Source organism: Cyprinus carpio, chromosome A19 (genome assembly GCF_018340385.1).
Source record: "Cyprinus carpio isolate SPL01 chromosome A19, ASM1834038v1, whole genome shotgun sequence".
Classification (NCBI taxonomy): domain Eukaryota; kingdom Metazoa; phylum Chordata; class Actinopteri; order Cypriniformes; family Cyprinidae; genus Cyprinus; species Cyprinus carpio.
Window position 1 is genome coordinate 21,983,575 of NC_056590.1, and position 15,456 is coordinate 21,999,030.

At 37.3% G+C, this 15,456-nt stretch overlaps 1 protein-coding gene across 1 annotated transcript in view; it reads left to right on the top strand.

The window, feature by feature from the left end:
* LOC109067429 (CLIP-associating protein 2-like) overlaps positions 1-15,456 on the top strand; it is a 57,740-nt gene that overhangs the window by 36,059 nt on the left and 6,225 nt on the right. Inside the window, exons 18-37 of the mRNA XM_042777187.1 lie at positions 88-290; positions 558-578; positions 1,195-1,299; positions 1,799-1,825; positions 2,381-2,407; positions 3,489-3,656; positions 3,885-3,926; positions 4,667-4,774; positions 6,673-6,735; positions 8,032-8,138; positions 8,953-8,980; positions 9,093-9,336; positions 9,453-9,516; positions 10,287-10,343; positions 11,077-11,079; positions 12,100-12,263; positions 12,375-12,453; positions 14,679-14,822; positions 14,966-15,109; positions 15,314-15,420. Of these exons, the coding sequence (XP_042633121.1) occupies positions 88-290; positions 558-578; positions 1,195-1,299; positions 1,799-1,825; positions 2,381-2,407; positions 3,489-3,656; positions 3,885-3,926; positions 4,667-4,774; positions 6,673-6,735; positions 8,032-8,138; positions 8,953-8,980; positions 9,093-9,336; positions 9,453-9,516; positions 10,287-10,343; positions 11,077-11,079; positions 12,100-12,263; positions 12,375-12,453; positions 14,679-14,822; positions 14,966-15,109; positions 15,314-15,420 (1,905 nt within the window). The remainder of the gene's footprint in view (positions 1-87; positions 291-557; positions 579-1,194; positions 1,300-1,798; positions 1,826-2,380; positions 2,408-3,488; positions 3,657-3,884; positions 3,927-4,666; positions 4,775-6,672; positions 6,736-8,031; positions 8,139-8,952; positions 8,981-9,092; positions 9,337-9,452; positions 9,517-10,286; positions 10,344-11,076; positions 11,080-12,099; positions 12,264-12,374; positions 12,454-14,678; positions 14,823-14,965; positions 15,110-15,313; positions 15,421-15,456) is intronic.

Below are 15,456 nucleotides of genomic sequence, written 5' to 3' on the forward strand. Positions count from 1 at the left end.
AGTGAGAAAATGTTCTAAAAATATAAATGTAATTTTTTTTTTTTTACTTTTTTTAGTTTCCACTTTTCATGCTTAATTTAAATAAATGTTGCATACACATTTTGTTGGTGTGTTTGTTATTTTAGTGCCTGCCGGTTCAAAATCATCAGGATCTCCAGGCTCTTTGCAGCGTTCCCGCAGCGATGTGGATGTCAACGCAGCCGCCGTTGCTAAAGCCAGACATGGTGGACAGGCTGGAGTGGCCGGCCGAGTCACGACAGGCCTGGCCCCTGGATCATATGCATCTCTCGGTAGGAGCCAACTAAAGTTCATGCACATTTTTACCAGGTTTTATTAACTCGTGAATATGCAAAAGAGCTAATACATGTGAATACACGGGCTCTTCACTCTTTCCTACAACACGCAGTTGGAACTTATGTTAATTCTACAAGGTCACGTGTGTGTCTGTGTTGTTGTTGATGTGTGTGATTCTGTTGTGAGTGTGTTTGTGTCTTTTATTCTAACTGGTTTGCTGTGCTCCTCTCTCTCTCTCTCTCTCTCTCTCTCTCTGGCTTAAGATGATGCCTCTGATAAGGATGGTAAGATCATCTGCCGTTTGCTCATCCATTGTTCTTCATCTTCTCCTTTTCTTTCTTGCCCCCTCCCCCTTCTATTGGCCTCCCTTTCTGCTCATGTAACTCATGCTTTCCGACTGTTTTTCTTTGAATGGTTGTTCATGATTTTTAGGTGGTTTATATATGTGTCTCTGATCTATCTCAATTTTATGCTAGGCAAAAAGTTGTTTGCTTTTCGTTGTAGTTATTTCAGTGCTTTGTAGGCATAATAGGGAACCTGATCCTCTCACACACAGTGGGCGGAGCTCTTTGTGTGTGATGTAGCGCTGTTGCCGTCTGCTGGTGTCGTGTGGTATTGCAAGAATATGACTCATCTGCCTTTCAGCTAGTGGTTGTGCCAAGTTGAATTGCTTCATTAAAAATCTCCCTTACTGATCTGATCCTCTCCTCTTATTCTGTCTATTCTGTCCCATCGTCTTTGCTTTTAACTCAATCATTAATATGTTCCTTCAATCACAGGACTTGCCCAAGTGGGAGATTGTGGAGGGCCAGCAAAACACTCTGGAACTCTTTCCCTTAGTCATTTGTAGGTGTTTTTATGATTGACCTGAGGTCTTACAGCATGTATGTTTTTCTCCAGGGCGACTACGGACTAAGCAGACTTTATCAACTGCATCTAGTGTAGGGAGCAGTCAGGTCGACTCAAGAGGGCGGACCAGATCAAAAATGGCATCTCAGTCACAACGTAAGTACCTACACACTGTATGTTCATACATTCTACGTCTACAGTGAAGTATCAGAAATATACTAGATAAATATTATATACTATTACTTACACGCATCTTAAGTTGATGTTTTGCTCACGTATGACACAGTAAACACACCGTATTAACATAACACTGCTCTGATGTTAATTGAATAGTCTGTAAATGTCTGTATGTGCAAAATATTGTACTGACTGCAAACTCCCAAAAATGATCCATACACACTGTCATTCCTATTATGCAGTAAATTTTTTCAGGATTCTCTTATGAAAAGTAAAAGTATTAATTTATTTTTAAAAAAGACTCAATGCTGATTTTATAAATGTATGGTAAGCATGCAGTGAAACATGACTGTAAACAGTCTTCACACCACGTGCTGTAACACACATTGTCAACTGCATGTGTGAGTGTGTACATAAAAGATTTTCAGGAGTCATCCTGCTCTAAGGATGTAACCCACAGCTCCTTCTGTCACTCTAGGTTCCGACGATTCTGATTGCACGCCAGGTACCCTCGTCTGACATGTGGGCGAGTGTGTTTAGTTCATACAAACGTGTGTGAGCGTTTGTGAGCGAGCAAGCGTTTATATGTCTTGAGTGGCCTGCATGCTATGTGGTCTTCACTTGGGTGTGATGGTATCAGTCCATTTCTGCCTGCGGGCGTGTAGAAACACAAACTCTCAGACACATTAGTTTAGCTGTGAATGTTGGGCAGCTTGGGCTGCTTAAACATATTGAGAGTATTGATGGAACTAAAGCAGTGGCATACACAACCATGACGTTTTTTCATCTTTTGTGTGCCTTCATGGTGATGTTGTGGAGTCATATCAGTTGCAGTGCTGTTGCAGGGCTTTTGGAATCTATGTGTGCGTCTCATACTAATGTTTTCATTTGCAGGCTGATTGGTTTTATTCATTTGTACGATGTGTGCCTCAAAACAACACATTGACTGCATGTTTTACCCCATAATGCATTTGTATCGTTTAATATGCTGTTCCTCCTCCCACCCAATGGGTCTTTTGGACCTACCCCGCTTCCTAATCCTCCCCCCTCATTGGCTCAGGATCACAGTCTGCTACCCCTGTTGGTGGTAAGATTTTCAGCATATTTCACCTGTCACTCATTCACTTAGTCCAGTCAGTCCCATCCTGTGGGCCTCCAACCTCTAGTCTTACATCTTCCCTTGTCCTAGTTCATGGAAAAAAAACCTAGGTTTTCCCATCAGCCCCCACTCTCTTCACTGCATGGAGGGTGTGTTGCTTGGATTACTTTGGATGCTGTTTTTTTCTCTCTTTCTTCAAACCTGTGAATTTGTTAAACCTCAAATAAAGGCTGGGCGGTATGACGGTATATATCGATCGTTTGGTGCAGATTCTGCTTCTGCTATGAATCTGCTACACAGATTCCTGTATATATGTGGCACAATTTAAATAAAAAACTTTGGTATTATGTAATGTGAAGCTTTTTTTTTTTGGTACTGATTCATTTGTGTGTAATGAATTCTCTTGCCTTTTTGTTTTGTGTCCATCAAGGTAAATAAAATAAAATGTTACTTTCCTTTCTTTTTGAAAGCATTTAAGCCACTAAATTATTGAAAAATAGACTTAGTTGTGTTTTAATTAAAATATATTTGCTTGAATTTTCAGCAAATATAATTATTGTGTATTATTACCGTGACACAAGATTTTAGTCATATCGCCCACCCCTACTTTACACGTCACTGTGTGGGGAAATTTAAAGATTTTGTCACTGGTGTGTTAAAGTGCAGCGTGAGCATGTTCATTTGTGGTTGTGTAGAGTTTGTAGTCATAGAAACATTTTCACTTGTTCACTAGGGAAACCTCATTCTTCCCTTTTTGTCTCGAACACACAATTAGAATCACAGCACTAGCACTTTTATGTCAAACTGTCATCTGTGTCTGTGATTGTTATTGTAATGTTAATTATTGTTGTCTGGATAAACAACAAAAATGTCAACATAGCTATGAGGATTAGTTTGTTGTTGATGTTTGAATTTAGCTTTAGTGGACAGTCTGTATTTTGTGTTATTTAATATATATAAAATGCTGTTTGTGTATGCATATAAAGGCATTTATCGGTAGGATGATGTACATTTTCAGAGGTCTGTCAGGCTCACAAAATATCTGTCTTTTTGTTTTCTATGTTTACAGCGGGTTCTCGCTCAGGTTCCCCAGGCCGGGTTTTGACCAGCACAGCTCTGAGCACACTCAGTACAGGAGCTCAGCGTGTGAGCGCAGCACCAGGCTCCCACCGCCGAAGCCGGATCCCACGCAGTCAAGGCTGCAGTCGAGACTCCAGCCCCACGCGCCTGTCTGTTGGTAAGCACTCACTTTTATCTGTGGTCTTCTATTGTGATGATCTCCTCAGTTATGTTTTGCTTCTGATGAATAAAAGATCTTCATCAGCGAGTGTCCATTGAATCTGTTGGGGCATAATATGCAAAAGTGTTGCAATTGTACATTGGCTGTGAGACTGTGACTGTAGGATTTCACATAAACGGGTGATAATCTTCTTACCACAACTGAAACTTTTTCTTTCAATCAAAGCTCCTTCAAACATCAGCCACATCTACAATGGATCAAAAGGAGGTATGTTTTGTTTTGTTTTGTTTTTTTTTTGCCTTGGTCTCCGCCAGCCGTCCCATAATGATAATCCATCTGCCTGTCTGAGCTGGTGCTGTCCTCCTAATGGTGTTTCATGCTGGAGGTTTTGCTTTGTTGCGTGTAACATGCTGCTTTGGGAAAGCAGAACATGCCTTCACATTAACCTGCTGGGTCTTCCCTTGTCTGCTGTGATGTTAAACCCCACAGCTTGGTGCTGCTCTTTGCAAAGTGAATGAATGAACAAATGAATGAAGTCCATCTCATGAATGCAGATGAACATTGAACATTGGTTGAGAGACAGGATACAACAGCAAAGATCTAGACCTGCCACCTCCCATTTATTAACATTCACCCTTTAATTCGTAACCTTCTAATTGTTCTTCCCTTGTCAGTGAATTTTGCTCTTTTCTAATCAGTTCCTTTAATGTGTAATTTGTGCATGGACCCTAGAAATTAGTACAAATATTGATGGTTTTTTTATGTAGTCTTCATTTTTTCTGTGAGGTTCCTCAAGGCTTTGTATTGGGCCCTTTTTTCCCCTCCTCAAAAAGTTAAAAAATCTATTGTCATTTTGGTACTTAGAAAAAATTTATGTAATTGTTATAGCTTTTCCTTCTATATTTCTCCTACTTTGCCTGTCTGTTATACCTTTCAATGTCTCTGTTCTTCTTTCTGTTTTTTTCTCTCTCTTCTTGTCTTGGTATGTTTTCTTGGGGGTGGGTCAGCAAGGGGTAGTCGTATACCACGACCTAGTGTGAGTCAGGGCTGCAGTCGTGAGGCCAGCCGAGAGAGCAGCAGAGACACCAGCCCTGTGCGCTCCTTCACGCCGCTCGGTGAGTAACCACGGCAACCATTTCATCTACCAGGACCAATCAGCTTCAACTCATCATGGGCCTAAAATTATTAGACAAAATCATGCCATGTTGAAAAGTGACACTTGTCCTCCTTCATTTCATTTGAAATGGGAAGTCGAGCTTTTGTACATTATGCTCTTTGCTGGACTCAGTTTGCATCAACATTTTTGCAGCTACCAAACATGAATGTTTGTACAGTTAAACACAACACTTTAACATTGTATTACAAATATTTTTTTTTTGAAAATCCCACACATGGTTCAGCTTGGTCAGGAAGCAATTTTCTTCTGGCCTTGTTTTCATTTATTTATTTATTTAATTTTTTGATTTTTTTGGCTTCATCTTACATGGTGAACATTGCTGATGGATGCTGACACAGGCTTCATCTGAGGTCTTTAAATACAGCACACCAGAGAAATGATCTTAAAGAATGATCTTAAAGGAATGGTACACACGTGTGTGTATGTATATATATATATAGATATAGATAGATAGATAGATAGATAGATAGATAGATAGATAGATATAGATATATAGATATAGATAGATAGATAGATAGATAGATAGATAGATAGATAGATAGATAGATATACATACACACACCATTCAGAAGTTTAAGGTCTGTAAGTTTTTTGTTATGAAAGACATTATTCCTTTTATTCAGCCAGGATGAATTAAATTGATCAAAAGTGACCGTTACAGATTTTTCATTGTTGCATTCTATTTCAAATAAACACAAAAATAATACAAAAAATGTATCATGGTTTCCACAAAAAATATTAAGCAGCACAACTGTTTTAAACTGATATTAAGAAATGTTTGAGCTGAAAGTCAGAATAAAAGAATTAATTCTAAAGGATTATGGAACAATGAAGATTGCATTAATGCTTGCTGAAAATTCGCATTAAATAAATTACATTTTAAAATGTATTAAAATAAAAAAAAAACATTTTAAATTGTAATAGTATTTAACAGTAGTGCTGTTTTTACAGTTTTTTGATCAAATAAATTCAGCCTTGGTAAAATAAGAGTACTTCTTTCAAAAAGATACTTTTTTTTTTTTAATCCTACCGATCCTAATATTTTGTGTAAATATATGGGATTTAACGGGATTCAGACAGGAAATATTAGGAAATAACCCTTATAGTCAACATGAAATCAAGATTCATTGTTTTCTTTCATACATTTTTTATTCACTTGTTGTATATCCTGTTGTAGTGAGAAATGTTATAGTGAGGAAGAAAAATTGTGAAAGACATTTATTGTTGACTTTACATTGGTACATAAGTGTAAAGTTTGACAGTTACATAAATGTGCAAAAGCTTTCCCACAAATATTTAATTAAATTGAACATGGAGTCTTTTATTAATTGTGGGGGGGGGGGGTCAAAGCTGAAGCCCTCAATTTGCCAAAAAAGTGTTATGCTACACATCAGAGATGTCTTTTTTTTATTTTACTTTTATTTTTTTTTATTTTTTTTATTTTTTTTTTGGAAATAATTCATTTCATATTTATTTTGGGATAAGAAAATTTAAGAGACTTTTAGAGATTTTTAGAGAGTCGCTGCCAGTGAGATTTTTGAGGTTAGGTATGACAAATTTTTAAAGTCACTTTCATAAGAAACTGTTTTTGAGGGGTGCCCAGCTGAAAGGGTGAAAATATTCCTGCTGTTATGCAGGACACAAGCAGAACTGGACTAATACCCTTGAGTGTTGACACTTGAAGTGTGTGAAATGTGTGTCACAATGGGGCTTGTGTGGTTGGTGATGGCACATTCTCACATTACTGCTAATTGGAGTTTCTCTGGTGAGCTCTAACACTGGCCTGGGTATTTACGCGTGTGTGTGCTTGTTTGCATTCTTGTGTGTGTGTTGCAGCATCCCGGCATTATTCGCGCTCAACTGGTGCTCTTCATGCCCCAGATGCCTTTGGGGCAGCAGGTGAACTGTCACCACAGCTGGCACAGGATTCATTAAATAAAAATTGTCACCACATATTCATTGTCACTTTTTGAATTTTCATCTCTTCTTTCTGCTTGTTTCAATTTAGCCTCCATCAGACCTGCATGCTTTTAAGTTTAGCCTTAACTGTCACCGTCCCACCTGTGGGACGCTTGGCGCTCTTTTTTTTGTTGTCCTTTTTCTCTATAAAATCTTTTAGCAATCATCATAAATTATATATCATTTGAAAGCTTAGAAGCCCAAGATTCATCCTGTGAAAACCATTTTTGAAATCGGACATTGCGTTACCATGGAAATGATACTTTAAAATCTAATGGCGGTCTCCTCCCCCTTAGTGGGCAGTGTCAAGTGTCATATTACAAAATGCATTACGGTCTTTTAGAATCAAACCTTTTTATAATCTTGCCAACAAACATATCATTGGAAAGGTCTGAGTCTCAGGATTCCATATATGGTGGTTATTTGAGTATTGAAGTAAAATTGACAGAGAAATCTAGGGAAAACTTCATTAAACAAAATTCAAAGGAATTTTGATGGCTCCCAGTGGCTGTTTGTGGTATGACGCCCTAAATAAAATCTCACAGGAACCTCAATTTTTTTTCATATCAACTTCAAATTTGGAACATAACTTATTTAGACACAAGGCTTATATTTTATACCAATTTTAGAGTAAAACCTGTTATGTAAAATATTTATAATAAATAAAATAAAATTAAATTAATATAGCATATTTTATTTACAGTACATTTAAACTTCTATAACTTTTTGATACTTCAATTTTTTGAAAAAATTCCACTTTTGCCAAAATCTGAAAAAAAGAGACCAACCTTACATCTATATTCCAAAGTGTTCATAAAATACAACAATTTAAGTTTGGATAGTGCACTTTAATGCCTATTTTAAAAATGGGGGGTGACAGTTAAGGGGTTAATCTTTCCTCCCATTGCACTGATAACAACCATATTCATGTAGATTCGTGTGGAACATCTTTCACAGTCACCTTTGATTTTCTCCCAAGTTTAACCCAAGTTTTTTTTATGTGTACTTGTTTTTTGATGTTTATTTATTTATTGGTCGTATGGGCATTTGTGGTTAATTTTCATTAATGTTTTCAAATGTAATCATTTGTTTTTTGGATTTCTAGTGTCAATATCTTTATTATTGGTGAATTATTTTGATGTGATTTCTCAGTATTGATAAGATCCCTGCATGCAGTTTTAGGTGTTTTATTTGTATTTGTGCATGTGTGTGTAAAGTTTGTAATGTGTGTTGTAGGTTCTGGGTTGGGTATGTCTCAGTCCAGTCGTCTCTCATCTTCAGTTAGTGCCATGAGAGTGCTGAACACTGGATCAGACGTGGAGGAAGCCCTGGCAGATGCTCTGGTAAATATACAGTCACATACAGAAACTCTCCTTACACCCCACTTACACACAAGTTTACACATCCTCTTTTATCAGACAATTAAGACATACCCAGAATTTTTGTGTTTTAAACTGATAATAAGTAAGTCAGCATAATAGAATGTATTCTAAAGGATTATGTGACACTGAAAACTGCATTAATGCCTGCTGAAAACTCACATTAAATAAATTACATTTTAAAATGTATTGAAATAGAAAACCATTATTTTAAAATGTAATAGTATTTCACAGTAGTGCTGTTTTTACTGTATTTTTTGATCAGATAAATTCAGCCTTGGTGAGAATAAGAATACTTCTTTCAAACATTTTTTTTTTAAATCCTACTGATCCTAAAATTTTGTGTAAATATATGGGATTTAATTGGATTGGGATTTAATATGGTGTAGGGATGTAAAAAGTGGAATGTGCATACCAGTTTTTTTTTTTTTTTTTTTTTTTAATCTATAAACATTTTGCAAAGGGTATGCAAACTTTTGGACAAAACTGTTGGTAACACTTTATTTTAGGGTCTCTTAACTAGTTGCTTATAAGCATGCATATTACTAGAATATTAGTCATTTATTAATACAAATTAAGCACATATTAACATTAACAACTACCTTACTTACTATTAATAAGCAGCAAATTAGGAATTTGAGGGAAAAGTCATAGTTAATAGTGAAAAAGCGTTCCCTTTTCCAAAGTGTTACTAAACTGTACTCACAAAATTAAGATAACCATTGTATTGTCTGTCTTTAACTAACGCTTTAACCTTTGGCTTTATTAATGCTGCCAGCTATTAGGAGATATGCGGGGCAAGGTTAGTCTGTCTGGCTTTCTGCATTAAGCTGACATTAAACTTAAACAATCTTTCTTCAAATTCTTACTTTATACCTAAAATGCTCATTTGAATCTCATTTGATGTTTTTCTAACAGAAAAACCAGCTAGGCGGCGGTATGACACCTATGGGATGTACTCGGATGATGATGCAAATAGCGATGCCTCCAGTGCGTGTTCAGAGCGTTCGTACAGCTCCCGGAATGGCAGTATTCCAACATATATGCGGCAGACTGAAGATGTGGCTGAAGTGCTTAATCGCTGTGCCTCTGCCAACTGGTCTGAGAGAAAAGAAGGGCTGATGGGATTGCAGGCGTTGCTGAAAAACCAGCGAACGCTCAGGTAACCCGTTAAGGCACAAAATAAAGTGTAATTATAGTTTTCACATTCCAGCTTTACTAAATTGGCAGATTCATGTTCAATGCAAGTGTTTAGTTTATTCTTTCTATCTGTTTCAGCCGTGTTGAGCTGAAGAGGCTGTGTGAAATTTTTACTAGGATGTTTGCAGACCCACATAGCAAGGTACCCTCGCATGTCACATTCATACACGTTCCAGAACACACTTACACCACACACAGACACACACACACTTCTGCAGTCATAAACCAGCATGACCTCTTGCATCACACAAAACCGCTTGACTGTATCGGATTCTGCCTCACCAACAGCCCGTATTCTTGCCACAAACACACAGATCCACACTCTCAGGCATGTGCAGTGCACACTAACTCTGCGGATGAGGACCGTGGCTAATCGCATGGTTTGGTCTGACTGGATTTCTGATTTCAGACAGTTCGCTCAACTTTTTTCAACCACTGCAATGCCTGCCCAAGCTTCCTCCGTAGCTTTCCTCCCTTTCTTGCTTGCACTCACGCATACACATACTGGGACTGTCACAATTCCCGAAAAATGAAGAACATCTTAAAATGTCATGCCAATCTTTGGCCATTAGGAAGGCTCAAATTTCAATATAGCCTTGTAGGATTTCAGTATAAGCGTTGATGTTTTAGGTATCTTTTCTATGTAAATTTTAATACTTCTTAAAATGAAAATGAATAAATTAATATACATCACGTTAAATGCATCAGAAAAAATCTTGTAATCATAAACTATTGTGAGCCCAGTCCTACACGTACATAGACTAACCCGTGTTTGAGGTGTGTCTCTTTCTCCACTCATAACGTTTTCCTGGAACCCCCTTCTGCCATTCTCTATCTTGTCGGGTAGACTGTAGCTCCGCCCCATTTATCTGATTGCTGGGCTCATGGCCCGCCCCTCTTTCTGATTTGCAGCGTGATTCCAGAGGCTTCGGCACGGCAGAATCCGGTATCAGTTCTGCCTCTTTTAAGGTACAGAAGTCATTCTCACCCTCCTGTCCTCCAGCACAATCACATTCAACAGCCACTCGAGCCGTTCTTCAGGGGTCTGGAAAAACCTGGATCCTGTTATGTGGATAATTAAAAGTGTGGATATATAATTTACAAATTCCTCATACCCCCCCCACCCCCCTTATGGTCTACAATGGTCTTGTTTTAATGGTGTGCCTTATTTCTCATTTCTACTGTTTCAACTATTTCACAGAATAATTTCCATAAAGGGTTAGTTCATCATAAAATAAAAAAATTGTCATCATTTGCTCACCCTCATGTTGTTCCAAACCCGTAAGAAATGTGTTCATCTTTGGAACACAGATGAAGATATTTTTAATGAAATCTGAGAGATTTCAGTCCCTCCACTGAAAGTCAGTTCACCCAAAACTCTGACGCTTCAAAATGTTCGTAAAGAGATCAAAAAGTAAATCCGCATAAATTAAGCAATTTAATCCAAGTCTTCTGAAGAAACATGATCCCTTTATAGTTATATAAAACTATACACGTAACTATTCATAACAATATAATCTTTAAGGGTTTGAAACAATGTGAGGGTGAGTAAATAGTGACAAAATTTCCATTTTGAACTTAAATTTAATATATGTAATAATTTTCAAAAATGGTCCTGCAAATGGTCAGTTTTTCATGTTTTTATGGACATTCACGAGTGTGTTTGTTTCTTTCCATGCCTTACCCTGTGGTGGAACTGTAGAGAGTAAGTTTGGTTGACTTGTGCAGACGTTTTATTTATTTTTTTGACTGCTTGTTTGTCTTTGTGCAATGCCTATATTCAGAAACTATAAGATGCTGCTCTAATAAATAGCTGGAAAGCATTTATTCAGTTTTTGGCTGTGTTTGGGACTGAGCACTAACAGGGCAATCTACTTTACTAATGTACTAATCCGTAACAAAATAGGATGATGAATATGTGATATCTAACAGATGAGAAATAAGTTTCTTATCCCTCTATTAATCTGTGGCTTTGCTGTTAACTAATCAAGAATATCTAAAAAGTGTCTATATTATAAACATCAGTAATTTGGTTGTTTGATCTTTCACAATAATGGTTGTAATGTAACAATTAGCATGCAGTTTTATTTCCATGTTGTATTTATTTTTAAAGGGGCAAATCTTCTGAAATTCCCAAGTAGGTAAATAACTAAGTAGTGCCGTTATCACCAAAATAAACGGCGGAGTGAATAATAGTGTGCCATTTGAAAAACTTTGATTCTCTTTCATTCAGACTAAAACAGAAGTTTGAAAATCAGATCACGTGGAGAATTTTGTGTAACAGTTGTGAAATATTGTGTAACAGTTGATTTCTGATTACTTTTAATTTGCCCATATTTCTGTATTTTATATTACTTCCCTACATTGCTATTAATTATATAGAGACAGTCATGCTGATCATGTTTCAATTGACTTTATATGAAAAGTGGGGTATCTTTACTAACTGATGCGATTTAGTTGGAAACTCAAATTAGAATTGATATAAAGTTTTTGGAATTCTATATCTTGCATATCACAGTTTTAGATGAAGCTGGCTGATGGTATTGGCACCACTTAGACATTTTCCTACGGGGAGATAAAAACATTGCTCCATTAACTCTAACAAATGAACAGCAAAAGCCCTCTGACTGAATGAGATGAATGCACGCATTAAAATAATTTTTGTGGTCATGTTTTTGTTATTTAATTTTTATTGTTGATTTAACTGCTGATGGTGTTTGTCCAGGTGTTCAGCATGTTTTTGGAGACACTGGTGGACTTCATTGCAGTTCATAAGGAGGATCTGCAGGACTGGCTCTTTGTGCTGCTCACACAACTGCTGAAGAAAATGGGAGCGGATCTGCTCGGCTCAGTACAAGCCAAAGTACAGAAAGCCCTAGACGTCACAAGGTATATTATATGAAAAACTGGAAGCCATTATTTCTGCCATGCTCTGATATCAAGTGTCCACAGATTTTGGTGCACAAGAATAATTTGTTCATTTCTTGTGTCTTTCTCCAGAGAATCTTTTCCGAATGATCTGCAGTTCACTATCCTAATGAGATTCACAGTTGACCAAACACAGACTCCCAACTTAAAGGTAAGTGCTTTTTTTAGTGACTCTTTAGCTTCTCACACTGTGTGGATGAGCGACTAAGATTGATAGTGTCGTGCAACATGCAGCTATCAGAGAATGTAAGATTGTGGCTAACAGGTCTTGCTTAAGTGATTGTTTTGGAGTTTCTACGGGATGTCATGGGCTGGGTCAGTGTACTCAGGTTATTGTTGTCCCTCCATAAAATCTCATGCAAGCCACAAGGACTTTGCCTTGCATACGAATCTCCAACCTCTACTTCACAGTTTTTCCTGCATCGCAGCTGAATCTGAAGAGCCATCATTTTAGATGTTGTTGCATTGTTAATTCATTGTCAAATTTGTGAACAAATCGGTACCATTTTACAAATATTAAAAAATTTGTGTTTTATTTATAGGGTGCCAATGTATGTTTTTTGTATTATTTATATAGTATTATAGTATTTATTAATATTTTGAATTAGCTTGTATTTTTATATTTTTTTAGCTTTCAGTTATTTCAGTTTTAGTTTTAATGCTTTACCTTATTTAATGCTTAAACTAACTTAGTTTCAAGTTAGTTGGCAAGGGAACAGTGTATTTTTTTTTACTATTTTTATATTTATTCATATTTTGAATTGTTTTTTTATCTTCAGTTTCATGTAATTTTTTTATTAGTTTTTCTTTGTTTCTATTTTGTTTTTTAGTTTGAGTAATTTCAGTGCTTCAACTTTTGAAGCTATTTAGTTAGATTCTAAGGAATCTTTTTACAATTTCGTCTAGGTTTTGAAGTTTGTTTTTCCATCTATTATTTTACTTTATTTCAGCTTTATTTAAATTCCCTAAAAAATATATTTGTAATAGTTTTAATTCAAAATTACAACACTATAGCTTGCTGACTTTACAGTGTTAGATGACGGCAAAGGTAGTTAAATGTGAAATTAAAGGTGAGGTGAACAATTAAATTTACATTGTTGGCCAATATTGTTATAAAAAGAACAAAAAATGTACAAAAAAATGCATATCTGAGATTTAGAGTTAAATTGTATTTTAATATAAAAAATATTATTTATTTGTATCTATTTGTGTTGTTGTTGTCTTCAGCTGCAGCAATATAATCTTGTAGGAAACACTTTCCTACACCAATCCCATAACCACATTTGCCATGTCCACACATGCAAAGACCCACCTTCCCTCTAACCAAACCATCTCCCCTTCATCTGCCTCTCATTCAGCGTCTTACTTAATACCGCATCCTGTCCAGTTTCCCCTCTTATCCCTCTATCCCCACTATCTGCATGACTGTCTGGGGCTCCCTTTCATTGATGTGCTCTTCCTCTCTCTCTCTGAAGCCGGGGAGAAGGCGCTGTTGCTGGTACGGGGGCGGGGCTATAGAATTGCTTCCCCTCAGAAAGCGACGGCATGCTTGCACACTGCAGGAAAATATCCAAATGTGGAACCAAGCAGTACAGGTCAGTGAGAGACAGGGGAAGCAATTCTATAACGCGCAGCTCCCACAACTAAAATCCCTCAGCTGAGCTAGCTCAACTTAAATCCCGCCAAATCCAGTTTCAGATATAACAGACAGTAAGAGAGGTTACTCACTGAATCCTCTTCTGCATAAAATTAAAATATAGATCCAGAGATTTCCACCCATCATTTACAGCTTGTGAACCCTGCCCATTGCATGTATTTTTATTTTGAAAATGCTTTAGTGACAAGCATGTGTGGTATTGAAAACAACTTTTTCCCCTCTAGTCAACCTACAGAGGGGAGGGGGGGCTTTTTTGGGCCTAGTTATTACCTTAATTAGTCAGTCTTGATAGAAGCAGGTGTTTTTTTTTAAAGGCACGATGTTCAAGAGAGTGGGACATCAGTGAAAGAGAGCAGGACAGAACACACTGGCAACACACATACTCTTGAGACACAAGCTTTTTTGTCTTTGAAACGCTGTGCTGAGCCCAATCACACCCATCATGCTCACTCCAACTTCCCCCTGCTGTCTTGCTTCATTTCATGGATTTAAGGATAGTTGTGAATGTGTGACTTTGTGTGCTTGTCTGTAACTGATGGACTGCAGAGTTGATGGTGCTTTGATTCTGACTGTGGAGAAGTTTGATTGAAGGAGGGTTTGTGATGGAGGTAAAATGTTTGAAGTAAAACTTTTAGAGTGAATGTTACTGTTGTCTTGAATGACATAATATGCTTTAGTTGAGTTTATTGCACAGTTGTAACACAAGGATAATGTTTCAGGTGAAGGTGGCCATTTTGAAGTACATAGAAACACTGACCCTACAAATGGAGCCACAGGATTTTGTCAACTCGAGCGAAACCAGACTGGCAGTGTCGCGAATCATTACGTGGACGACCGAACCCAAGAGCTCTGACGTCAGAAAGGTACAAGACATTTGTGCTTATTACATGAATGATGTTTCAAATTTTTCAGCTATACAACATGAGCTCTGTTATTTGTAGTTTGTTTTAAAATCCTTTGGTGGTGTGGATTAGTTTGAAGGTCTCACGGTGTTCTTTGATTGCAGGCAGCGCAGTCAGTGTTGATCTCACTATTCCAGCTGAACACACCAGAGTTTACAATGCTTCTAGCTGCACTGCCTAAAACCTTTCAAGATGGAGCCACCAAATTGTTGCAGAACCACCTACGTAACACTGGGAACGCAGCCCAGGTGAGAAACACATTACTAATGTAGTGACACACAAACATGCTAAAATAATGTGGAATGTGCTAGAAGTGTCATTGTCATGTAAACATCTTTTTAAATGAATGCAAAAATCTGATCAGATTTTCATGCCAAAGATTGTGTTGCGTAAATGTTTAAGAATGATTTCTGAACCAATTTTTTGTCAGCACTAAAAAAAGTTTATTGCAGGCTCCAATGGGAAGCCCACTCACCCGACACACTCCAAGATCACCAGCCAGTTGGTCGAGCCCTTTAACCTCCCCTACCAACACATCACAAAACACACCTTCACCAAGGTACACCACTGAATCACAAATTACAAACATGGACAA